The following is a 27,484-nucleotide window of genomic DNA, read 5'->3' as shown; positions in this document are numbered from 1 at the left end:
GTTTCTAGGCTTTGTAATTTAGCTGTGTAGTAATTTATTCAGCATCATAGTTCTGTAGTTGAAAGGTTCTTCTGCATTAAGTGCTTTCATCCCAGCTAGGTGAAGTGATAGGAATTTTTCTTCCCCCCTCTCTAGTTTGAGGAAGGAATAGCCTTATACTGTGCAGCCCTTATGGCACCTCAAAGTGGGTGGAAGAAGAAACAGAATGGGAAATTGCCCAGCTTTCATGAACTGACACCTTTAAACCTGGATGTAGGGTACTTGCTTCCCAACAGGCTTCAGTGCTCACCTGGGGGTCACAAAAAGGGCTGTCACGAAAGGGCTTGAAGTTGGGCACACCACAGGTAAAACAGAAGAGTAATTACTCCCTTCTCAGCAAAAAGAAATTAATCATTTAGCATCAAATTAATTGCTAAAGCACTTTATGCCCATCAGGTTCTTTTCTGAGCTAGTTTTAAAGATACAATGAGTATGTTTCAGACTGCACAAAAAATGCAAATTGTGCCAATTTCTGGCAATAAAAGTAATGTTTTTCTATCCTTTACTGTTGGATTTATTCATAGCTGTTTTGAGAAATTCGTGCAGTACAGTTTTGGTGCTATTGCCTGCTAAAGATTTTCCCTCCTTTCCTTTTATTGGCCCCATTTCTCCCACACACAAATCCACAAAGCCACAGATGCTCCATTACAATGATGTCAGTCTTGCTACATGCTCCAGCTGTTTGGTAGGTACATTTATAAAGTTCAGCCTTTTACATTATGCCATAAATGTATATTTCATGTATAAACATAAAGTTAACATATTGCAGATCACTCTAAGTGTAATTTTAATGGAGGTTCAGTAAGTTTAAAAAATACTGAAAAGCATTTAATCTTTCCGTTGGCAATATTTTTATAGCAAGTTTTCCAATTTTTTTTTTTCTTAGGTTAGGTTTAAATATTCCCTGCCCTCTCTGCTATTTCATCTTCTGTGATCTTTGGAAAAAGCAGGGAGTTATTATAGTAAGACAATATGTATTTTAAAGAAAGATGTCTGAGGAAAAATATGTTTCTCTCCACATCTTCTTGGTACTCAAACCCTCACTTAGCGTTCTGTACATTTACCAGCAAACCACGCTGCAAAACACCTAATTCTTGGAACTGCCAGAGTTCAGTAATATTCAATATGGCCAATATGCTGCTGATAGGATGTATGAATTCTAAGAGATTGTTTTAAAATTTCATGAAGAATTGGGTCTGAGCCTTAAAGACATTCTCTGTATTGTGTCCTGAGTTTCAAAGGAAAGGCTAGTGTCTGTTTGAGTCGCCTTTTGTCCCTTTTCTCCTTGGTGTGTGCTTAAGGGTTCAGCTCTGGAACTCTGTGCATCACTGACTGGTGCCCACAGGATCCTTCTCAGATCTGCCCTGGGTGCTTTCCTTCTTACAAAAAATATCTTTTTTGCTCTCCCTTTGAGTTGCCTACTTTGTCTTTGTTTGAATGTGGTGCTGAGTTATCACCATACTTGTACCAGATATTCATTATCCTAAAATAAATCGCTTTGGAAGAATTTGAGGCCAAATCTCTGTTTTGTTGTCTCAGTAATAAAATGCTTCTCAGGAGGACAGATGAAAGCTGAGAGCATGAGTTGCTTCAAGCAAGACCCAGAGTAGACCAAGGCCCTAATACAACGCAGAGACTCAAGTTTGGGATTGTGAGCTATCAGTGTGTGGCTGCAGGGGAAGGAACCTTCATTGGTGTTGTGGATCTGTTCCATTGCAGACTGTAGATACATTGAAGTCTGATAAACTCCGAACAAGAACTGGCTCAGAAATGCTAATAATGTCACCATTATTTGTTTTCTTTTTCATTTTCAGGTCTTTTGTTATCCAGCAGATCCCAAGTAGCAACCTCTTCATGGTGGTAGTGGATAATGAATGCTTCTGTGATTCTATCCCACCAATTACCATGGCACCTATAGAAATAAGATATATCCTTTTATTTACAAACTGGTCTGAAAGAGATTCGAGATTCAAATTTTGAAAAACTTCTTATCATGAAAAACTTGCATTGCATGACATCACCACCCACTATATGTGCTGTTTGAAATTAGACATCTGGGAATATGTTCTCACTATATTTTAATGAGAATTCACTCTTTTATTTTTTGAACAGCCAATACAAATGAAGCAAGCACACTTATGTGGATCCTTTGTAGCATAAGGTCGTCTTCATCTTTACACAGCTGAGCATCTTTCAAATTAGGCACTAAGCAAATAATTTTATTATAAGGATGGACCTCGCTATATTGGAACTTATAGAACTCCTTCTAATATAGACACCTCTTTATCTAAGGTTTGACTGGAGACCTGAAAATGTTTCAGAACCCTGCCTTCCAAAACTACAAAAATGTAGCAAAGTAAATATATCACTTGATTTTTTTGGTTGCCCCACTTCTTATTTTTTGCTCTTCTGTAGTTCAGGTGGTTCAGGGTTAGTTTTTTCCCTTAAGTTGGAATTTGTCAAAAGCAGCCTGCAGTGGGCTTTTATTGCAGACTTATGGAAAGACAGGTCAGCAGTGTAAGTGCACACGTGCTGTTGAAAACACAGTTTGCAGAGGAGAGCACTAGAATCACTTCCTTTTTCTTGTGGCAACCACACATATCACCTTGGGGTTTTAATGGAGATTAAGAAAGGAGCTGAAAGATTTTCACTGATTCTTTTCAAAACACTCCCATGAGAATGCAGTGCTCAGAACATCTCTCCTTAACTGCCTTGTACATAATGAATCCCTTAAATGTGAGCGGTTAAAATCTCAGAAGATAAGAAGACGCCCAGAGTCTTGTCATGGATTTCACCCTGAAGTAAGTTTCTGTCTATTTTCCCTTTCTTTCAGACTCTGGTAATTTTTTTATTTCTTTAAAAATAATAGGAAAACTACCTTGCAAAATGAAATGTTGGGAAATATTCAAAAGACTCAGTAGTCAGGGAAGTGAGGGATATTGTAAGTGTTACAAGTCTTTTTTGTACTCATGTCTTGAGTTGCTGCTTTTGCAGGCTGTTTTTCATTGTGTCAGAGAACGTGCTAGGACGTGAGCACTGGCAGCCAGGGATGCCAGGAATATCTGAAACTTACTCTGGTTCATGCATTGACCACAGGATTCTTGTTATAGACAGCTGGGAACTTTGTGTGTTAATGTTAGCTTCAGTGTCATACCTGTCATGCTATCGTCATTATGCTCACACATAACATTGCTTGGGAGGGATAGTGACCCCTCCCAGTACATGTATTTACTGCTCTGTGTTCTGCAGAATGCTCCCACACAGTGCCAAGGAGACCTGATAGAGACCAGGATGTGATTACAGTGGCTTGTACAGCATAGGTTCATAGGCATCCTTTTCACTCTGGATTAACTTTAATTTCTGCTTCTGATGGTGTAATGCAATGTAGAACAAGACCTAAAGTAAAAAGTGGAGGGGATGGTGTAGTGCTTCTTGTTTCAGTCTACAATCTAAATTTGTTCAACTCAAAACATGTACTTGTATTACTTCCCAAGTATATTTAATTTATGGGCTTTGTTGTTTATACCAGTGCTCTTATGCCTATGTTTGCTAAAAAATCATGTGTCATAATTGACTAGGGGCTTGTATTTATTTTCCTTTGTTGTTTTATTTTCCTTAGGAAAATGCAAGAGAATGTGGTGGTGTCTCAGGCCTTAGTGCTAAACCTTCTCTTGTTCTTCTTCCTCTGCTATTGATGATTTTCTCCAGGTGACATTAACTGATGTGTTCAACTGGCATGCTAAAACATGGATAAACTGTGAACTGGGAAATGATGCAACATAGAGGACATGAAATATAGTCAGAGCATCAGCATTTCATGATTTTAAACTGTTGGTGATATAAATTCTTAAGGATATGTTGAAAAAAGATTTATCTTTTTACTTTGCAAGTCATGCAGATGTGAATTTGGCATTGGCAGTCATGATTCATTAAAAAAGGACTTGGTAGGTAGAGGTGACCATTGCTTTGTCCCATTGAAAAAAATTTAAACTGTGTACTTTTTTCAATAAAGTATATTAAAATCACAGTTTCAGAGTGTATTTTAAGTATGCTGATATATTTGTTCAAATAATGAATGATGGGAAGAAAATAAAATAAATGGATGATATTTTATTATGCTTTTTAGCCTCTTTCTGAAAAAAAAAATCAGACAAGAAAATGGGGTCTTGGTTTTCACAATAAGGCAGAATAGCTTTTATTATCAAGTTACTGAAACACCTATGTATGTATGAAGCTGAGCAGGTAATATATGGTGCTGGATTATAAAGAAGGTTTGGTTTCTGGAAATAGCTATAAAATATCTGCATTTAGAAAGTGAATCAAAGCCTTATTAAAGCCTTGGTTCTAACTACGGCAAGCTTCGGTTCAAATTGGTTGATTTGGCTGCAAATGGCAAAAATCAAATATTTTTTATCTAAAGGAATAGGAAGATATACAGAATGGCCCACATCAAAGGGTGACACTGTTCTCCTGCTGTTCTGCCCTCTGGATCTCATGTGAGACAGAAGAAGCTCATTATGAGGACAGTGATAAGTGGAAAAAGTCTGACTTGCAACACATCTGTGTCAGCAGAACCCATTTTTACTTTTCATTGAGTGTCCCTGTTGGTAGGCAAAGATCTAGATCAGTAAGGGAAATAAGGTAATGAAGATAAGCATATTCCTTTTGCAATTGGCAGCAAAGACCCTGCTGTGAATATATTTGCTGAAGATCTTCATCTTTGAACTAACTTTATCAAGGCATCAATAGTCTCAGTTTGTCTTTGGAGTTTTATACTCCAAGTATAATGCTCTCAAATCCCAAACTCTAAATATCATGCTACTCCAAGCAGAATGTTATCAAAGGATAACCTGCCCCCCTAACAATATAATACATTAAATGCAAAATAAAATGCCACTGTTCCAAATCTGGTGCTTGGAGACTGCAGTTTCCTGGGTAGGTGTAAGTTTGCTTTCAACCTTGGATAAATGCTAAGCAGATTTGTTGTGTATCTTGGTTGGGAACAGAGAGCTAAGCCATTGAGAGGGGCTTTGTTTTAAAGAATAATACCCAGCTTGTAAGGAGAACTAGCAAAACAAAATTTCCACTCCAGTGCTTTTATGAGTTCAGATGCACTGGTACTGGTACTCCCTCTGATTCTGAAACCATAAAGGTCTTAGTACTCAAATTTCTTTTCCTCATGTCTCCTTTTTTTTTCATTTTTTTATTAAATGTTTTTCTACAGACTTCTCTGTCCCTACTTATTGGTCTCTCGCTATGGAATAATTTTCCAGCTGACATTCAGTCAAACTGTTGTCCTAGTGACGTGCTCTGTTTGTTAAGCAAACTGGGAACTCAAGGCATTTTCTCCACTTGGGCTGACATGGGTATCCTGCTGTTCTTTGCTTGGTTTTTCTCTGAGCTCCATCCCTCTTTACCATCTATCATTTTCACCAAAAAAAAAAAAAAAAAAAAAAAAAAAAAAAAAAAAAAAAAAAAAAAAAAAAAAATCATTACTTTATAAATTTCTGATTCTCCTTCTGAGTTTCCAGAATTCACAACATCACAGCCTCATAACACTTTTGTGTATCTGATTTCATTCTTCTGTAATGATATTTCATGGTTACAGCCAATACAATACAGGTGATTTTCCTTGTTAGAAGAAAGTGGGGAAAAGCACCTTTCTCATTAGAGCTATTGAAAAGCTCTGCATACAACTTCTGATGTGTTAATCACCATTGTTTAAAAAGAAGGGAAATAAATTAATGGAGAAAGGTTATTTCTACAGAAGCTAGGTGAAAATCCATAATAGTAATTTTGGAAAAAGGTGGGTGTTTTTTTAATTGCAAAGGAGCCAGGGAGTGACAAGAGAGATTAAAGTATGGCAGTCTAAATTAATACTGAGAAAGAGATTAAAATATGGGTATGTAAACGAATATTGCTCAGATAAACGTGACAGTTCATTTTCACACAGTAAGGCAAAGTTATGAAGGCAGAACGCATGGGTGTAGCCAAACAAGTCACTGTGTGAAACAGAGTAATCCAAGTCAATTGCTAAGTATAAAAACATTTTTAGGAGTTTCCATTTCTCTTATTGAAGCTTTGTTGTAATTTTGTATCTATTCCTTAGAAGTTTTGGGTGCAGTGTGAGCCCAGGTTGATAAAGCCAGTCAGGAGAGATGGACACAAGGCCAAGGCAGTGCAGGGTGTGTGTGTGCTCCAGGCAGCCCCTTCTCCAGGGGGAATGGCTGCGGCAGGAGCAGCCTGGGCTGAGCACAGGAATGATGGTTATGAGTTTCATGGGACAGAATTCTCTGCTGAAGCAGATTTCCAGAAAAGCTGATCTCATGCTAATGCTGTTCCTGACTGTGTTTGAGTTTGCTGGTCTCTGTGTCATTAGCTCTGAAGGTGTGAAGGTACCATGCCATGAATGGATCTGTGCTGCCGTTCAATAGCCTGTGGCACAGAAGGTTATGGATTAGGTCATAGAAGGTCATGGAATTTAATTCCATTACCTCACTAATCCGAGATGCTATTCCTCTTAAATACTAAATTTATTTTGCAAGCTCTGATGCAAAGTCCATTGCAGTAAATAGCAAAGCAAATACGTGTGCATGTGCGTACATACAGCTGCATATGTGTGGGTTAAATATATATTTTAATCGACAGGAAAGTCAGACATTTTCTGTATCTTTTATCTCTCTGAATCTGAGGACAAATCCAAGGAGAAGTGGGACAACTGTACAATCATTTTCTGCACAGCAAGAGGCAGAGCTAAAAGCTTTAGCTTTTGCAGGGCTTGGATCTTTTTTCTTCTTTATTCTCTTTGCTAATGGCATTGATTTGCAACTTATTAGCCCCAGCTGCCTCCTCTTCCTTTAATCTTGATAAAGTAAAAGCTGTCTGGGGGCTCAGGGCTGGCCACGGACACACCATTTTCTAATAGTTTTGTGTGGGAAAACTGTCCATAACTGTCAGTGCTGCAAACACTCCTTTAAAATCATGCAAGCCAGAGAGCCTCAGGCAGGTTTCCACAGCTGTGCTATCTCCTCTTATTGTTTTTGTGACACTGAGACTGCCTGACCCACTGTGTTTTGCTGCCAGGGCCAACTCTGCAATATGTGTGTTCGGGGACACAGGTGGTTGCCCAGGGCAAGAAGATATTAAAAGCAGCAGTAATTGTTTCATTGCCTAAATGGCTTCAAGAGACTGTTTCAGTTTTCTTCTGATAGCAGCAGCCCCAGAACAAGGCACTGGGCTGTTTAGCCCTTGGAGTTCACCAGGCAAAATAGAAGTTTGGCTCAGAAGGTTTGTGGCTGGAAGCCTCCAGTTATTTCCACGTGTTTCATGAGCCCTTTATAGCCTCCAAGGACTTTTATATCTCGGGACTTTCTGTGCCTCGGAAATTCCAGCTAGTACAGATTTAATGTAAATAGGCACTCGCAATTGGAAAGTTTTCTGCTGAAAAGTGCATCAAAACCTTTCACCTGTGGAAAATATTTATATTTGATTTTCCTATTTTGATTATTCTTTTCCCTGAACTTCCCCAGATACTCCCAATAATATGCAGCTTTTTTTCTACTTGCTCAAATCCTTCCCCATGTATTTAGCTGCTTTGCTATTTATCTGGTGTGCAACCACATATTCCCTGTGACAGGGCCAGCTCCCATGTATCTCCTGAGAGAAATGGTTCCCATGTACACAGTCCAGAAGGTCTCACTGGAGTTTATCACAATCCAGTCACAAGACAATTTTCTTCTCTCTTGTCTTTAACCTTTAACCCTTAAGCTCAGATCGTATTTCTTCCAATATAATAATATTCTTGCTGTAGTTCCTTGGGAGGATTTATGTCCTCTTCAATATTCAGTCCTATGTTTCTTCCCCATAACATTTTTTGGAGCTGGATGTTATAACTTGGATATACCAACTCAGAGTCTGTTTTTGTGATGCTCTGTGTGGAAGGATATGTCTCCAGCTCTTCCAGACTTTTTCCCCTTCTTCCCATGGCAACTGTGGGTAGCTCAGCAAATGATATTTTATTGTTTGCACTTCGGTACAAATTATTTTTTAAGTTCTTCCTAGCAGATGCTTTGAAGACTTTCAAGGCACAGTGTTAATTTAGGAAGGACTCATTGATTGTTCTTGCATTAGACGTTCTTGATTATTTTCTCCTGAGTCTCATGGTGTCTTAATTTAAGAGTAGCCAGTCAAACTGTGGATTGATCCAGCCATCCAAGTGATGAGAGGGTAAAACCTTAAGACAATTTCCTTTTCAACAGTTTTAGCAGATTTGATTGCTCATCACTGTGGCAGGAATAACCAGGTAATTGTGTTTGTGTCACACTACCCTCTGACACCTCACCAGGTTTCAAAAGCTCACATTTGTTCTCTGCTGTGCTGCTAACAGTTTCTGGCACCAAATGGGGTGTGTTGACTCCGTAGAAATTTTCAGGTAATTCACACAAAATTGGTAAAATAGCGTGGAATAGTGGGGGGGGGGGGCGGGGGGGGGGGAAATCAATGCGATATCACAAGTGGCATGAAAACAACTGTGTTCCCTGTGTTATTTTTCTCATTAATTGCAAATCCTTTGTTACCCATAAATGAAATTGAGGCTAAATTTCCAGTCTGTCGTGTCACAGTGCTGTAAAATCCAAGATGCTTTTGAAGAGTTGAGCTCTAGTTCATTCAAGTAGTGCAGAATTTGGTTATCTCCTACTTGAATTCTTTTATCAAGAGATTATAAGGAGTTGACAGCCAGTAGGGCCTCTGTAAGATCAAGCTGGAAATCTGTTTTTTTCATTCCAGATGTGGTCTTGAACTGCACTTCTATGTGTTTAAAGCAGCCTTGTAAGAAAAGGTTACACTTGACAATTCTGAGTCAGATTTGAACCTTAACACCAGAAGTTCAAGTGGTTAATGCTGGGTTTGTTTGACTATGTTAGGATTTAGTTTGCAGCTTTAACATGCTGGGTATTTCACTTCCAGGAGAAAGGGAAGATCAGATTTCAGTTCATGGTGAGAAGTGTTTTGAATCAGCTATTTAAATGTCTTAGGCAAAGTGCTAAATGTTTAATAGAGGAAGCTAGTCGGGACTAGCTGGGATAGCTGAACTCACTGAGAATGCTTGGGGCACACATGCAAATGTGCAGATGAATCCTGAAAGAGGAAACACAGAATCGTTCTGAGTTTTTTCTTTGTTATTCATCTGGCGTTGGTCAGTTGGGGTTAACTGGAAAAATGAAATATTATTTTTCATTTGCCCATGTTGTTTGGGGGGGGGGGGGGGGTGGATGTGGGGGGAGAATTAATTTAGAAGCAGTCAGCTACATTCCTGGATCTTCTAATGCTTCCTCTGAGACATTACTGTAATATGTGCAATAGCTAAGAGAGAATCCCAAGTTTCTGACAATACTTTTTTATCTGTTAATAGTTAATGAAGCTGTTTAGGTACATCTGTTTAATGTCTACAGATGTGAGTGAAATAATTAGGGGGAAAAGTAATCTATTACATTGCTAGTTTCTAAGCATCAAAAACAAAACAGAGCAACAATTAATTTGTAATTCCATTATCTCTAACAGACTTTAAAAAGCAGGACATGAAACCTGGTCATAAAGACTCTAATGGAGACTGATCTTACTTCTTCAGTCTTTCAAAGTCGAAACCCAGAGAATTTCAAGAACTCCCAGGAAATCTGTCCTCTAGAGAAACAGTAAACAAAGAGTATTTTGAATTCTCCTTAAAACCTGGAGTTAATGTGATAGACTTGAATTCATACAAGCATGGGCTCAATAAGGGATATCTAGTTAATATCCTTTAGGTCCACTAGTAATGATATAAACAGAGATCTCTGTAGGAAGATAAATATTTTGCAAGATACAGAAAGGTCGAGAATTTTTATTTTCCACTGATAAAAGTTTTCTTGGCAGAAAACCTCCAGATTTTATTTAAAAGAAAATAGCTTTAAAAACGTGGGTTTATGAGAACTCAGAGGGGCATTGTTTAAGTCCCGTTTTTAACCATGAAATCCTTTTGACATATGGCAGTCATTATGTATTTGCATCTGTCTATCTTGGTGGATTTTTTCTAATAGAAGATACTTAAAAGTTTCACATTTAACAAATTTTTCAATAAACACTTGAGAACTTCTTAACAGTAAACAATGATCTTAAACTGCCTTGCCAAGCATGTAAATGATCTACAACTTCTAATACACCAAGATTGTTGCATATTTTCAGCCCTGCATTTGGGACCTCTAGGCAATGCTGTTTCAGATTAGGATAAGCCATGAATTTCTTAACTGTTTCACTTGAGAGAAGAAGGCTTTATCGTTCTGATATTCATGGCAGAAAACCTGGAAATTTGTCCTGCCCATTCCTTTCCAAATACAGCAACCCTATCTTCATTAGCATCTGACAGATCTAAGATTAGTGGAAGATGCCCTAATTCAAAAAAATGAAATACTCTGAGTAAAATAAACAGGAAAGCCCCTTCTATGTTTTATACTGCTTTCTCTGCCTTTCCCTGAGCTTTTGCCTCAGTCTTACACAAGAAGAAAAATCCCTTGTAGCGTGGCAGGCATAGAGGGAAGATTATGGCCTCTTGAAAGGGAAGACTGACACATTTTTCACCCTGTTCTGTTGCAGCTATCAATAGAAATATTCATGCCACATTCTTGGAAATACTCTTTCTTTCATGTAGTCCTACTGGTAAAGCTGGCTATGAGCAAGGAGGGTATACAAGATTCAGCTTTTTTATGTTTTAGGGAGTGAAATGGAATTTTTTTTGGACATTTTTGTGGCTTCAGTATACATCAGTTTTTATGAAAAAAAGATGCATCATGCATTATTGCAGGCAGCGCCTTAGAACTCGCTTGCAGAAAAGGCAGCTCGGTGCATACTTGTGTTTGTGACCAGGCAGCTGGTCAGGAGCCACGTTTGCTGTTTGAGAGTGAGCACAAGCAAGGACAGCACAGACTGAAAGCTGGAGCAGTTGGAGACAAGGAACAGGGAAGGGAGTTGATTCCAAATACAGTCTGCAAAATGGGAAAACAAAAAAACAAAAAAAAAAAAAACAAGTTACCCACTGAGCTTGGTTTGGTCTTGATTCAACTGAGTTTTCCTCTGGAATTCTTCTACCATATTGATCTCTTTTTACAGTTTGGGAGATGAAAATGCAGAGAGCTCAAGATGTGAATCCTTTGAGATTCTGCATTTGTGTTTCAATCAGGAAGTAAGAGTAGTCTGGTGCTTGACCTGACTGGGCTGTAAATACTTTGCCCCAGAACTGCTACGTTGATCAAATGAGGAAATAAAACTGAGGAGCTCAGGTTTCAGTCAGCTGTGTGCAAACAATGTGAAGATATGGCTCCAAAGAATTTCACCTATCAGCTGCATGTTCAGCCTATTAAACTGCAGTGTCCTGAGAGAAGATCATCTAAATCAATACAGAATAAGAAATCAAGTGTAAAATCACCTTATCTCACAAGTGCTGGTAGAGTCTTATCCCTTTTTTGGATGGAAATAACAGCATTATAAGTGCAGGCATCTTTTCCATATCTTCAGTGAATTTCAGCTGGTGTATACAAAGTGCTTCATCTAAAGTATCTGTTATTTTTAAAGTCACTGCTATAAGTAAAGAAACTGATTTTGAAAATAGCTCTTAAAGTACGTACATTTATCATCTTATCAGAAGTCACATTTTCTCTCAAAGAGAGAATTCTTGAATGGTGCCTGTAAGCCCAAAGTGTAATATCCTAAAAAAGTCTGCTTTCTGGAAGAAGAGAGTATTAAACTAATCTTAAAGCCTTAACATAAGTAAGTAACTGTGAAACATTGCAAAATACTCCCAAAAAGCCTCTTGGCCCATTTGTTACTGAACTTCTAGAAACATAAATTTCTATTACCAGCACTGTCTTATGGAAGACATTTGCAACTCATATAAATGAAAAAAACAGGCACTTATCAAACAGACAATGTTTTAACATATCAGTAGATCAGGTTTTGTATTTTTTTAATGGCTGAATAATCACTGAAGAAGCACAATCACAGTATTCATGAAGAAGGAGAGAGAAAGCAAATGGATATAAAATTGATCTATCATTCTTTGTTCCAGTCTTTAGAGACTACTGGACTCCACATCTGTTTCTTCTCCATACTTTTATCATGATGGATCTTTTCTGCTTATAGGGCTCTGGGTCCTTTTAAATCCTTCCATTTTGTGTTTCTCTTCCTACTCACTTTTTTCCATGAGTTTTGTAAAACAGTCCTAAAACACCCAACAAACCACCAAACCCTACTATCATACAGAAAGAGAGCTCAGTGAATCTTTTTGGAGTTTTCATATAGTCTGCTGCCATTAGAAGCAGAAAGATCAGTTTAGCACTGCTATAGGGGATGTGTGTATACATGCATTTGTAGATGTTATAGTTCTGGGAAATAGTTATGCTGTAAAGAGTATTATTTTCCTCATGCAGGTATTGATAAGCAACATGTCATCCGAGCACATCCTTACTTTCTGGTTCTGATTACACCCTCTTAACCCAGCCTACACCTATGCACTGGAGTGCCATAATTCACAGAATATTATGGGCCACATATATTTCAAGCTGGCTTCTCAAGTGACAGCATAACTCTTTTGAATCTCCTGGTTCAGTTTTCAACAGAGAATGTAAATCCCGTCTCCTGATGAATTTGAAGAGTGTGACAGGATTCCTTCTACCCATGCTTTGCTCCCTACTCTTCCTTCCATCTGTGCTCCCTACTGCCTCTGAAGTGTCTAATGTGTGGGCTGAGGGGTAGAATTAGAAAAGAAAATCTATTGAGGAGCCTCAAATGACAAATGTCATTTGTTTTCAGTTCTCTTTGCTTTCATTTGTTGTTTTTCAAGGATTTGTTAGGGAGAATTAGCTTCAGTTCCTGTTTATGCATTACATAATGTGCTGTTTAGCACTTGTGCTCTACTTGAAGTGTCTTGGCAGGACCAATCAAAAGTAATTGAATTCCATAGTGCACTTTTAAATTATCTTCATGAATATAATGTGTAGTATTCTATCTGTCAATTAATCTTCCCTTTCATTTCAGAGAGAGAAAAAACATTGGTTTTGTCTTGAGGTTTGACTTTAACAAAATGCTATTTTTCCTTCTGTTTCTCTGGAGTTTGCTGGAAATTGGATTGGAAAGGACCAATGACACCTACTTAGAGCAATCTGAGCAGGAAATAAAACTACGTGTGGGTCTGATTCTGTGATCCACTGCAAGCATTGTGTGTTTGAAGTGGCCACTTGTGATGGGAACCTCATCGTTTCTGGGCTTCTGCAACTTAGAGTTTGGAGGTTTTTAGCAGGATTTTAAATCATGTGTTACCCTCTTGGCTGTTCTTAAGATCTGCAGTCCTGTGCTAACTTCTTCAACTGCAGTGAATTTAACCTCTTGGCTCACACAATGGCAAGAAAAAGTGCTGTGTGTATCTGTGCTGCTGCCGTGGTTTCACCCTTTTTCACCCATACTGTTCTCAGAAACTGACAGTTCTTAAAAGGATTGGAGAACATCATTATTCTTCTTTTTTATTCAGTTGTCTCAGGTTAATAAATGACCTTTTACCTTTACTGAGGAATTTCCCCATATGTCTGCTCAAAGAATTTCCTTGGATGATTCTCTGTGGATTTCATTCCATGTTTTGTAGAAGTGAATTATGATTGGATTAGAAAGGCGTAAATCTTCCTGAGTTTTCAGGAGATTATTTCCTGGATTTCCAAAGTTAACAGTATGTCATTCTATCTTCACCCATGCCATGGGTCCTATATCTCTGTTCCAGGTGGAATTGGTTTCTGTCTGGTTGAAATTAATTTGTTTTAAGCTGGAGTTCTTAAATTTTAGCAATCAAGAGGAACTGAGATCATGTGAATATAAAAGTAGGCTTTGAACACAACTTCTTAAGTGATTCAGAAAACTCATTGCTGAGAAAACATAGTCTGGCTTATTTTCTGTCGGTAGAAGGCAGCTCTGTAGCAGGTGAGATCTACTGGATCTAGTGGAATACAGTGAAACCTCCAGTTTAAGCTAACTATTTGACAGCAAAATTTTTTTTTTTCTTTTATTGTGAAAGGCCTCTAAGTTATTGCATGTTGCTTGTTTTATCATTTTGTTGTAAAGAGAAATGGATATTCTTCAAAATTCTCTTGAAAATATAGCAATTATTTCTGATTATTTTTCTGTTGAGAAAAATTATAGATACTGTCCAGTGAAATGTTACCTTATACAGGTTTCTTTAAAAACCATGATTAATAGTCTCAGAAGTTTTTCAGTAATCAATGAATTCAAAAATACTCCAGTTTCTGTGCACCTCTCCTGAAATGAAAGCAAAACTAATTGCACCTGGAGGATCGTGTCAGGACATAAGGATCTGAAACATCAGGAAATTATTAGTGAAAGAAACAAATATTAGAGAGACCAGGTTCACACTGCAGATGCTTCCTAATTTGAGGAAGTCAAGATATTAGAGCTGTTTCTTAAGTAAGCCCTATAAGCTCCTATTTTTACATGAGTGTCCCCAAGGAGCACTGGGCAGCTGGCACATTTCCCTGCCCTGAGCTAGTGCTGGACAGCTCTTCAAAGTGCTGCTGTTCTACTGAGGACTGGCCAGAGCTCTTGGTCAACTCTGATTGACAGATGGCACTCTGCACAAGTATAATTTTGGCGACTCAAAATATTTGTAGCTGGTGCTGGCTGTGTCACCCTTTGTCATTTGAAACATCATCTCCATTCTCAGTCATCCCCTGCTGCACAGTCTCAGGAAGTCTGAAGGGCATTTCCTCACCAAGTCGAATGCCAGGGGACTCCAGGAGCTTCCTTCTGCTTTCTTACCCTGTTAACCTGTACCTGAGTCTGCTGGGAAGGGCTAGAGCACTCCTTGGCTTGGCTGTACTGATAAAATTGTATCAGATGTAATTACACCAGTCTGGCCAGTATAACTCCCCTTTTGGATATATTTAGTATAAGGTAGAGACATCTTTTTCTCCTCACACAACTTTCATAGTGACATAAATTAAACCAGAAACAAGCACTCATAGTCCTTGTATGAGTGTAGAAATAGAGAGTCATGTTTATTATATCCCAATTATAATGGTTATATTTAAGCCACTGTAGCTATGCTGATAGATTTCCCTGTGTGGTGAAGCCCTGAGTTAGGAAGTAGAATCTGAAAGGTTTGCAGTTGGCTGATGCCATCCAGCTCTGAAACAGCACCGTGCCCAGTTCAGCCAGCAGCAGGCTGTGCCTAGTCCAGTGTGGGCTAAATCTGAGGTCACAGGGGGACCTTTACAGGCTGTGATGCTTTCCTAATCTAAATGAAAATATTGCTGTGGATTGAAGTTGGGAAGAGTGGAGGTTTGGAGGGGAAAGAGATGATATTGCCAACCTGGCGTTTCCCTACCTTTTTAGAAAAGGCTTAGTCAGGAGTTATTTTGGGTCAGATTTGTTCCCAGCAAAGAGCTTAATTGTTTCTGATGTGGACCAGGAGCCTTTGACTCTTCCAGATAAGGTGGCTGCAGTGCAGCTTTGATTAGGCCAGAGCTCCAGCAGAACAGACTGATAAAGAAGGATGTCTCCTAGTTAATAGATGCTGGTGCAATAGCACCAGGCCCTGCTGCTTTGTAATCTACAGCTATTAACTCCAGACTGAATTTAAAAGGACCCTAGGTTTGATTTAGAAAGATCCAAACAGCTTTGGACTATCCTGTATGCTAGAATGACTTTCCAGTGTCATACTTTTATAGTAAAATGAGCAAAAGCATCCCCTTTCACTCCAAAGAGAGAAGACAGGTGTCCATAAACCCTTTCTTAGTGTCATCCCTTCCTAGCAAAGCCTCAGGGTGCTGACTGATCTTCAGGGCATTTTGCAAAATACATCCTTTTCTATTAATTTTAGAGGTTATGTATTATGATGGTAATTGGAGCTCTGTGATGGTTGGCAGGTGGGGGAGTTTACCACAGGCCTAATCTCTGCTTGTTAAGGAAGGATGTGAATATTTAAATGTTGCCTGGGTAGTTTAGAAGGTACAGAAAGATTCTGGGTAAGTTCTCATTCTTTGTGACAATTTCCATAAATATTTAAATACACACTGTCAGATGCACTGATAACCTTTGCCCTCAGAATTGTTTATATTTTAATTGTACATAGAATAGTTTAATAAACTGTATATATAAATTATACACACTTAGAGAGCTAGCTGTTATGGGAAACACACTTTGAGTTTTTTCATAGTAACAAATCAATCTCTGTTCAGGAACGAACATTGTACTAAACAAGGAAAAATTGCTAGAGGTCTTGGATATTTTTGGAACTCTAATCCTGATTTTTTAACACTAGATTTTGGCCACGGAAAATAGCATAGAATATCCATAGAGCTTTGCTCTCTACAGAGAGACCAAAAAAGTGAATAAATCTTCTAAATTACTGAACTTCTTCATTCAGAAGAGGAGGACTTTGAGTCACATTTCAGCTAGTGCTGGAGACAGCGAGTGCTGGATGGAGGAAATGAGACAGAAGCTGTAGCAGCGCTTGTGGATAAAATGTGGAGCTGGGGACAGACCCAGGCAGCCTGGTGCCGATTCAGAGAGCAGTGTGCCATTGATGAGCTCCTGGGATTGATGCAGAAGCCGTAGCTGAGCTGTGTCCTGTGCCCTCAGCCCCTGCAGTGAGCAGTGTGTGCCCTGGCCATTGCTGCAGGGAGCATCTCGGGGTGCTGTGCCTGCCCTCTCAGCTCTGCTGGGGTGCTCGGGTTCATTCTCCTGCCACCAGCTCTGCTGCCTTTTCGTCTTCCCTCGCTAAAACAGGGCAAATCCAGCTGCCTTTGCAAAGGGAGGAAAGCTGAAAGTAGGAGGAATTTGGCTGCTGTGAGACGGTACAGAGTTAGTCTGATAGCTTTTTAAAGTGCTTCAGGATCCCTTGGGATGAGATGGGCTATATAGCTTTCAATTATTACGTTTTAAACTGTTCATTTAAAAATGCCCGTTTAAGTATTTGGCACAGGGAGACAGGACTTGTTGAACCCAAGTTGAAGACTTGTGTAAAAGCAAAAGCTAGGGGCTTTAATGAAGTTCTCCCAAGGCTCTACAGCTTGAAGAGCTCCTTAGAGAAGTGTGCACTGCCAGGCTGGTTTTTTCCCAAGCCCTTACAGCTCTGGTAATATGGTTTGAAATGAAAATAAAATACAGAAGCTCATTTAATGTATGCCACTTCCTTTGCTGAGTGTAACACACGGGCTGAGTCCTGAACTTACTTGGTCATTTTGATGATTGGCCAATTATGTATAATACACTGTACACTTTGGCTTTTTTATTTCCTGTTTAGTTCTGAAAAAAACAATTACAGTACCTCTCTAAGAAGCAATTGTATTCTTCGTAAATGTCATGGCATATTAAACATGCTTGTATTTTAGCGATTGCCACAATACATTACTGCTTAAAAAATAATTTAGGCACATTACAGATAAAAGACACAATAGATTTTGAGGAAAGACTTCAGGCCACAGAAAGAAGTGATGGAGGTTGTGCAACAATATGGGTAGCTGTTAAATTGTATTAAGATGTGGTTAACATTTTTGGACAAAAAAATTTAGTATGGTTTTGTTGTAACCTTTTGTTTTCCATGGAAAATATTTTTTCCTTGAGGGGAATAAACCAACATCTTTTTCTAAAAGAAAAAAATTAAAATCCAAATATGTTTGCTTTGAACTAATATTAAGAAAAAAAAGAAAACAAGCAGTTTCTGTTCCACTTAAACTGTGTAGTTCTGAATTTAATGAAAAAATGTTTATTAGGATGGAAAATGCTATCTTTTTTGTTGGCTACCTGTTCTTTTATTTTTTTCTTACTTGAGAACTGCAAAGCTACATAAAGTTTTAAGTGTGTATAAATAGCATCATGTTTCAATAGGGAAATAGAAATCAGATCCGCCTGATTGTTAACACTGGGAAAAGCAGATGAGGAATGAAACATTTTCCTGAGAGAAAATGGTGTCTCTGTTCAAAAAGTTTTCCCCTTCATATTGTAGTGTAGCAGTCAGTGGCCCTGATCCAACAGGCACTAAACGGGGTTTGCCCAGATTCTTACACAGCTCCATCAGCTTTGCTAGAAGAGCTTTTTTGCTAAAAATTAAGCACATGCACAAATGTCTGCTGGAGCAGAGCCGAGCTTAGCAAGGGGCTTTACCCCCTGGCAGGGCAGAGCTGCACAAGCCCAGCTCTGAGGCTGTTTGCACAATGTGTTCCAGAGCCATGCTCAGCCACTCAAGTATCCTTTGACTTCAATATGGGCTGGTTTTGGGTTCTTTGTTCCAAAATGTGGATTTGAATACAAATGAGCCTGAACACGAGCCAGCAGAGGAGCCTCGTTCAGCCTCAAACTATTAAATGCCTAAGCATCTTCAAGTTAAAAAAAAAAATAAACAAGGGAGCTGACACACACTGACTGGAGCTGTAAAAGTCATGTGCTTATGTGGTTTTATTTATTTCTCACATGTGTGCAATTGAATACTATCAAAGCAAGCCCACAATAAAATACAGTGGGATGTCAGCATTAACATCTGTCTGCCCTGTGCTGTTCAGTGGAGGCAAACAAAGTCCCCTTTTCCACCACTATCTCTTACACTCTGCTTTCCTCCTAAGGGAAGAAAGTGGCTGTGGGCCAGGCTTTGGCCATCGTCTCTTGGTTCAAGCAAGGTGCAGAGTCCTGGTACAGGGTATGCTTTCAGCTAATCTGCTCAGACAGACACCCCTGTGATTTGTGTGCCTTGCCTGATGTAGAATCACAGATCAAAGGGAAAGACAGGCTGGTAATGTCAAAGCACACAGCTCCCAGACTGTGGAAGTGAAGAACAGCACCTTGAGCTGCAGCCGTAAAGGGAATCTGCCATAAATCCTGCTGCAGTATTAGAGCAGGATAGGTGAAAGCCACCCGCTGTGTTTGGCTTGTAGCTGCCACTTGGCTTTTAAAGAGGCTGTTCACTTTTCTTTTTAAAGACACTTTGGAGGTCTCTGTTGGAGAAGCATGTAGTTCTGTACTCTTATAAAACCAGTAACTTGCATGTTTTTTGCTGGAAGCTGAGAATTTTTGATGACATGCACATTTATGTCAAGGGAGTGACAAGCATTAGTGGCAGTAGCCAGTACTGTCAGACAAGAAAGGGAGAAGCTCATTTCCATTCCAAAGCCTGGTGCATTATTTGGGCCTTGTGGTTGGACCAAAATCCTGGCAAACCGCTTACCATTGGTAAGTGTCAAAGCACTCAACAATCGGGATTAGGTAATAAAATTGAAAGGGTTTGAGGGGCATTGGTGGATCCTGGGTGTGGAGACAAATTTCCCTCCCAATTTCCATTGAATTCAAGCATCTGGGAAACGAGGCCAAGTGCCTGAATGAAGACAGAATTATGGAGAAAGCAGTAAATGTTGGCCTGAGGGAAGCTGGTCGGTGATCCTGTATGCCAGAGAGATGTGCTCAGCAGGGAATACCTGTTCTCTGAAACTGGAAATTTTGGCAATAAGGATTCAGCACTGTAGGTGGAAGGTGTAAGCTTACCATACTACAGCCTGCATCCCTTTGGTAGGAAAATCTGTGATCACACTGCAAGAGATCTCCTCAGTGGGGTGTTGAGGCACAGGGTGGGCTGAGTTAGCTTCTATGGAACTTTCCCCATCCTCTCCCCTGCCTAAAATCCCATATGATTTTGCCTGGGAGAGAGGAGGTAGACAAGAAGACAAGAAATGTTTTTACTGGGAAAAATTGCACGGTAAGTATACTGAAACAAGGCAACGTCTTGATTCTTTGAAGTCCTCTCAGCTTTGCATTAGCCACAGGGAGGAATGATTATTTAGCCACCCTCAGCCATGCAGTTGAGTGAAGTAGTTGCCTGTTGCTCTCGGTCCTTTGGTGTCTTGGTGACTTTGCTTGTGTGATCATCACAGACATTTTCTGTAATTCCAAAGATGTAGCAGGACCATCAGCCAGTCAGGTGGCAGGAAGGAACCCTAATGCTGGAAGTTGTGGTGGACTCCAAATGGTTTCACTGGTGCCTTGGACAAGAAACTGTTAAGCTTGGGAGGGCTGGGTCCTTTCAGAAATGAAATGTGAAAAGATAGATGCTGCAGGAATTGCCATACTGCAGTGACTTGGTTAAACAATGAAAACAGACAGGCTTTTGTTGCGGGTGCTTTGTAACAGATAATATACAAATGATTAATGAGTTACTGGAGCACCAGTAAAGGCCTGACTGTTATTCTGCATGGCATTCATGAACTGCATGAACATGGCTCTTTGGCTGGAGAAAAACTCAAAAGTCAGAGTTTTGGAAAGCTACGGCACATTAAAAAGTTACACTCTTTTGTGTCTCCAGGAAGCACGGTAATGTGAAACATCCATCACATGTTTAAATTGTGTAGGCTTATTTATACATGCGCATGTGTGTGTATTTACAGGGAGAGAGAAATAAAACTATGTGATTCTGCTGTTTTAAAGCTGTTTTGCAGATATTCTACAGCATTTTTGTCAAAGCAATATGTAGAATGAAAGAAATTAATACCCAAAGATAAAAAAAATAAGTAAATCAGATTTTCAGATATCATGCTGGTCTAAAAACTCCATCTCAAGAATTAATTGAGGAACTGGACCATGGAAGCCAAGAAATGGGACTTGAAAATAAACTTGATGAGGAAGATAATGCTCAAGACATACAAAGGAAGACTGATTATCATAGACAAGAATGTCAGTGAACAAGCAGAGGAATAAATCTCACATAGACAGCTGCTCAGATCAGATCAGGACATATTTAAAAGATGAAAGACAACATGAGGAGCAATTTCTCATTTAGACTGAAGAGGAAGGCCTCCAACTGATGTATTCCTTCTCTAAATGGCTTTTGGCCAAGACACAAAGCTTCGTCCACAAGAAAATATGGTAGTTGGTTTGCTTTTATCCTGAAAATCTGTAGACAGACCATGACAGAAATTCCATTATGAGAACGGGACACAAATGATGAATAAAACAAACTTAATCAAAAAGTACATTGAAAAAGAGAATAGCTAATAGATTTGGGGCATGAGGGTGGGAATGAAGTTATGACTGATAACTTAGGCATGTGTGAAGTAAATTCCCCCTAAGCCTCATAGTAAAGCTCTACTGGGTTTTTTGGGGGGATTTTTTGTGGTTTTTTGGAGGGTGTGGTGGTTTAGTGACTAGGCCTTTGACCACTGGAGTGCAGACTATTGCTGTTTATTAATTTATTAACTATTGTGATGAGGGTGTAAGAGTGAGAGGAAGTCTCTAGATGATGGGCCATTCTTCCAAAAATCTAAAATTAATCCTCTCAGCTCTTAGAGAAAAACAAGACCACAAGAAGAGTAGCAGACACATAAGCTACAAGTATATAAGATACAAACAAAGTTAGCTAAAAGAGCATTCAATTCTATTTTTAATTGACAATAGAGGCTTAGAAGAAGAGAAAGGAGAAAGACCTGAACTTGCGACCTGCATTTTACATGGGGTAAGTAAGCACACATTTTTTTTTGTCCCAAGAGAAATGAATAAGGAGAGATGGAAGACCTGATTTGTCTAATGCCCCATTTTCATTGTTGTACAGCATTTTGGTGAGTCTAAGTCCAGAGGAACACAAGCTGGATGTGCCTGGAAATGTGCATGGTTGGGTATTTTCAGTCAGGCACAGGCAGTCACAGCTGTTGCTACTTTTTGCCCTGACTCCTCTCTAATCACTCAACACATTTTAAAGCAAGATATAATGATAGACTATGTTGCCAAAACAGAAGAATCAACAGAGTATCTAAGGGAATATGAAAAGAAATGAAAATTCAAAATATATCTGGAAGAGTAGTATAACGGAAAAAAAAAAAACTTTTGATAAAGGTTGTTCTGCACACTTGGCAATGTCTCTGCTATAAGTAAATATGACTGTCTGCCCACCTTGCTTTATGTCCAATACATCCAAAATCGTGGGGGTGTGGATGAAATACAAGGAAGTCTCTTTGTGTAGCCAGCTAAGTTTTCTGGCCTAATCCATTTAGAAATTGAAATTAGCTCAAATGGTTGGACTTTACCAGGAAGTTTAAAATGGAGAATTTCCTTCATAAATATGGATAAGAAGAAGACAACTTTTTGGATGTTCTGCAGAGTGACTTCTATAACAAAAATAAAAATATCTCTCTCTTTTTCCCATCAATTTACCAATGCTCTCACTGAACTTCAGATATTATTTTATACATGACTTTAAGCTAGAATACCCTGTTACTACTTATGAAGTATCTGTGGATTTATAGTGGTATTTTTAGTGGTAACTATTGAATCTGCTTATATGGCAGCCAAGGACAAAGTGTCATTAACTTGAGCACTGCCGAATCAAACATGAGAAGTAATGGAATCCCTTTGATACAAACGAGTTAGGAAACACCTTAATTTAGCACTCCTCTTCTAAGGAATTAAAGTCCCAGTCTAAACCAAACTGACATAAGTAGAGAAGCTTGTATTTCTGATACTAAAAGTGGTTTGGTTGCAACTGCAAATCATGGTGAATCAGGCATAATCCAGCTATGCTTCTCTGTCCTTCATTGTAAATACTGTCTTCCCATCTCCACCAGGGGTGGAATATGTTTTATTAGTAGTATTATTTTTCATAAATAGTAGTGTTTAGAATACCTAGAAGTGTTTCCTGGTGAATAAATTTCATTGTAACGGCAGAAAAAGAAGTCTCGTACTGAATCCAGTATTCCATCCAAGCATTGTAGAAGTTAAAATATGTGATTTTCTGGAAACAGACCACTGGTAATTAGTAAAACTTTATAATTTATGCTTGGAAAGCATACACTGCATCTACAATAGGAAGCCACTTGCTCAGCAGGACAAAGTCTGTACCTGCAGAGCTCCTTACAGCCCAAAGGTCACCCACCAGCAGCTCCGGGGCTTTGCTGGGGCTTCCCAATCCCCTCATCCCTTAGAGGATCACACAGAGCACGGGTTCCTCCACAGCCTCAGGTGGAGCCCAGCCAAGCAACCGGGGGCTCACATCAGCAGGTGCATATTTGATCCTCAGCAAGTGCCAGTGTGAGGACACACAAAACCGCTCTCTTTGCTGTCAGTGCTGCTGTTACACTTTGAAATAGGTTCTGAAGAAAAAAACTGTGGTGTAAAATATAGCTGAGGATGTTACTTGCCAGAGTTCCTCATGAATAAACTGCACATCCTCTGTTTGAATTACAAATTGCTATAACATAATAGAGGAGATTGATGGATTGCACTGAAACTATGTGGAAAAGGAGAAAAGGCTGTGGTTTACAAGCTGTGTAGGAGGTCCATACTAAGTTAACGTGAAAGCCCCTAAATTTCATACACAGGATTTCATAACCAATATATCAGATTGTTTCAAGTGATGCAATCAGAATTGGTTTGCTTCAAACCCACCTGATTTACTGACAAGAAGTACAACATAACTGCATTTCAAACTGGATTTTTCAGATGATGCTGGTTTTGGATGTTATTCTGGGAACTTCATAATTTTACAATTGGGCAAAGTGACTTTTTAGATCCACCTGAATATGTCATGTGAATTATGCTTTTCATGGCTTAGCTGATGCAGGGGTAACACGTGGGAGTGTTACCCAGTAAATGCAATTAACACCCTCTGTTTTGGCACAAATGGCAATGGCAAATCCCAGGCAATTTGTACAGCTTTGAGTATTCAGAGTGTTCATTTCCTTTAAAAACTTCTCTGGTTTATCACAGTACCAGCTAATCTTTAATCTCAGGACTGTCTTTTCTATTTCTTTGTTTAACAGAAATAAATGTTTAAAGAAATAATAATAGCAGGAACTCTTATCACATCTCCAATATTGAGAAAAGACCTTTTGGAGAGGGCACTCAGTTGCTAGATATGCTTTTAGTACTTGGAAGTATATTCTGGAAGCCTGTTAAAGCTGTTCCTTTAAAGACAAATCCATTAACAAGACCCTCTTGGACCTGTGAACCCAATGGTAACCACTGTCAGCACATCAATATCATTAAATCTAAGTAATGCAATTAAATCTAATTTTATTGAGACTAAGCATACTTTACCTGTTGGGATTTCTTAGCTGCATTTTAGCTTTGCCATAGAAATATTGAGGATCTTCCATTGCCTGGGAAGAGTAACTCTTAAGCGAGCATAAATATGAGGAGTTTTACACTGTGAAAAAGGCTTAACTTATTTATCCAAAACCTGGGTGAAGACCCACACAGCCACAGGGATACAAATTCCAAGTTAACTTCCTTCTGAAGATCTTAGAGTTAAGGGGGCAAAAGTGCTGAAATAAAGTCAAATATCTCTACATAAAAGTGAAGTTTGTAGGAGTATTCACTGTAGTCATTTTTTTTTTCCAGATTCAGCCTTATTCTAGATCTTTTGCTTTATTTAACTATGTAAATTGATTTTTAAAATGCCATGTTAAAATATTTCTGCTAAGTGTAAGGCGATTAGATTAGTTTCTTTAACTGCTTCATTTATTTGTTTCATCTTGAAACAAGAAAACTAAAGTTTCTACATCTTGTTATGCAAAGTCATCCTCATGTAACACCTGTGCCCTTACAAAATAATAGAAGTTAAGGCAAAAAGGAATAAAGTATTTAAAACAGCAACAGCATGTGATACCAATTATGTTACAGCCAAAAATAATACTTTTTGGCATGTTGTACTTAAACTATGTTCTGTTAATGTTCCTTGGATATAGGCAAATTTCAATTTACACTTAGAAATATTTCTGTTTGAGAACTATTAGGAAAATATTTTGAAATTACAATTTGAAAGCATGTGGAATGGATTACCTCCCACAATTTTGTGAACTACTGTATAGCAGAGCTGCATTAGCTTCCCTGCAACTAATGAACCATGTCATTAATTACAGACATTCAAAATAGAAATTACTCTAAGGCAAGACAAATATTTACTATAAATAAAAGGGTCAAGAACTACAAAGTAGCCATTTTATTCCCGACCAATTGTGTTTAATTTTTATGCTCTTTCTCCTCAAATTTAATTTGAAGCACGTTAACTTGATTTCATGTGTCAAATCTGACAGCTGTAGGTGTACCCGCAATGTGACTCCCTTCAGGGACCAGATTGCTGGAAGATTTTCAGTGAAAGTGTTAACTATATTTAAAGATGTGTTTATTAAACTCACATGACTTGTTCTCAGGATAGGTTTCTCTTAGAAATACCTCGGATGCGTGTTTCCAAAGGTTTCCCTTTACTTGTCTCTCTGACAAAACCACCTTCAACTTCCAACCAGAGCATGAGGCTGAACAGTCTCATCCCAGATGCCAGAGCAGTGGGAGGGGGAGCCCCTGATCCTTTCTCCTCACCCACTGCAGTGGTGGGGCCAGCAGCTGGCTGACATCTGGACAGAGCTGCTCCTCCTCTTCAGCAGGAGCTAAGGTCCTGCAAGTGTCTGCATGGCTGAACCACTGCCCCGGCATCAAGGTACACCAAAACACAGCACAGATCCTGGAAATGCGGCTAGGGCCAAAGGCTGAGTGCTGCTCTTGGGTTTGGCTGAAGGTGCTGGGGTGGAACACCCACAGATCTCCCTTTGGTGCATCACATGGAGCCTGGCTGTTGCCTCAGTGCTGGCTGCTGCAGCTATAAAAGCCACCATTCCTATCCTGCCTTCTGGGAGCCGGTACCAAAGATATTTCTTTTCTTCCTCACTACATGTTGCCACTTTGCTGCCGTGTCTGGCTCAGTACAGTAGTAAATCAGTAGCATTTCCATATAAATCTTGCTGTGGAGAATTTTCCTCTAAAGGGAAACCATCTAAGTCCCCCATCCTGCAGGGAAAGCAGTGGCTGTTGAAGGTGAGGGCACTCTGACCTGCAACTTCTACCCAGGGCCAAGCTCTCTTCACTGCCACTCTACTAATATTCTGCTTTTATGTCTACTATTTTGTGTGAAGTAATTTTTACTTTGTTTGGATGAAATATTTGTTTTTTAGCAGATAATATGCAGTCCTAAAAAACATAACAGCATTTTCTTCTGTGAATTCATTTTAATGGTTTGTGTCAGTCACATGATGTTGCTTTATTGCTAGTAACATCATTGAATATTTTATAATAAGCATCATTTGCCCTCTACTTTCTCCTTTTTTCCCTCTTTGAATCAATCACTTCACTACCTCTCCAAAAATCAGGCATGAGGGCAGGCAGATGCACTGACAATATAGATAGCAAGCAAGAAGATTCCTCAATGAAACAGCCACATGAAAGTTCCCCTAACAACTACCCTCGTGTTTGTAACTAGAGTGTTTGGCATAATAAAGATAACAGTAGTAGATAAGTACTTTATCTACATATATTGCCAAGAACAAAAGAGGATAATAAAGTATTGCTTCTATCAAGAACCCAGAAAGTGCCACAGTTCAGCAAGGTTCTGTATTACTTTGAGTCAGCCTCAGTTATGTTCACAGTGATTTTTAACAAAAATAAAAAAATGTGAAGAACAAGGAGAGGAATTTAATGGAAGCAAATAATGTGGGAAAGTTGCTAAAAGTCATATTAAAATCAACAAAAGCATTCAATACTTGTCTTGGAGTAAAAGGTTGTGTTTAAGAGAAAGGGTCAGCTGTTAAAAAATATTTGGGCAATATGAAAAATTACTAATCTTTTCATCAGGAATTTGGGACTGAATGCATGAGGGTGTACAGACCTAACAGTGACAACTTTTACAGCTGAACAATGCTTTTGCAATGAAATCCTGGCTCCATTCAAATCAATGGCAAAATTCCCATTGGTGTCAATGGGAATTGAAGGAGCCAGGATTTTGTGCGTATCTGTCTTTTTTCATCCTTCCTTGATATTTGTATCCCAACTAGCTGGCAGACTGTTGTCTGTACAGGTCAAAATTAAAGCTTTCAATTAATATATGTCAGAGTTACTGTCTGTTTACTCACCAAAAAAAAAAAAAAAAACAAAAACCAAAAAGAAACCAAGAGGATGAAAAAGTGTGACACATACCTGCTGTGCTGTATCATTCACTTCATTGCTCAGAGTAAAGAGAATTGTTTGCTGCATCTGCTAGGAGGACAAAATGTCAAGAAAAAAAGCTAAATGCTGCCTGTGTGTAATTCCTAACTCCAAGGCTTTTAAAGAACTCTTATTTTCAGCTCTACATGTATTAAGTTTCGGATATGGGTGTCACGGGATTTAAGCAGGGGCAGAATTACCTCAATGCTGTCTCCTCTTAAAAATGCTTCCTGAATATGGAAAAGTATTGCATGGGCAGGAAGGAAGGTGACTTTCATCAAACAAATCTGTCATGCAGTGAGACTATTTAACTCATCAAACAAACCCTGGTATTTGTGCCTCTGAATATAAGCATTAACCTAGAAAAATGAGAGAGATTAATGAAAATTCAAAGTGAGAGAATGAAAATAAG

The 27,484-nt window shown here is 38.9% G+C and overlaps 1 protein-coding gene across 1 annotated transcript in view; it reads left to right on the top strand.

Moving 5' to 3' along the window:
- The window catches only part of CACNA2D3 (calcium voltage-gated channel auxiliary subunit alpha2delta 3), a 390,722-nt gene extending 386,971 nt beyond the window's left edge, over positions 1-3,751 (top strand). The window contains exons 36-38 of the mRNA XM_062500613.1: positions 1,854-1,966; positions 2,758-2,840; positions 3,659-3,751. Coding sequence (XP_062356597.1) covers positions 1,854-1,966; positions 2,758-2,840; positions 3,659-3,751 — 289 coding nt within the window. The remainder of the gene's footprint in view (positions 1-1,853; positions 1,967-2,757; positions 2,841-3,658) is intronic.
- Positions 3,752-27,484: the final 23,733 nt, after the last annotated feature.

Source organism: Cinclus cinclus, chromosome 12 (genome assembly GCF_963662255.1).
Source record: "Cinclus cinclus chromosome 12, bCinCin1.1, whole genome shotgun sequence".
Lineage (NCBI taxonomy): Eukaryota > Metazoa > Chordata > Aves > Passeriformes > Cinclidae > Cinclus > Cinclus cinclus.
This window is presented reverse-complemented; position numbering and strand designations above follow the sequence as displayed.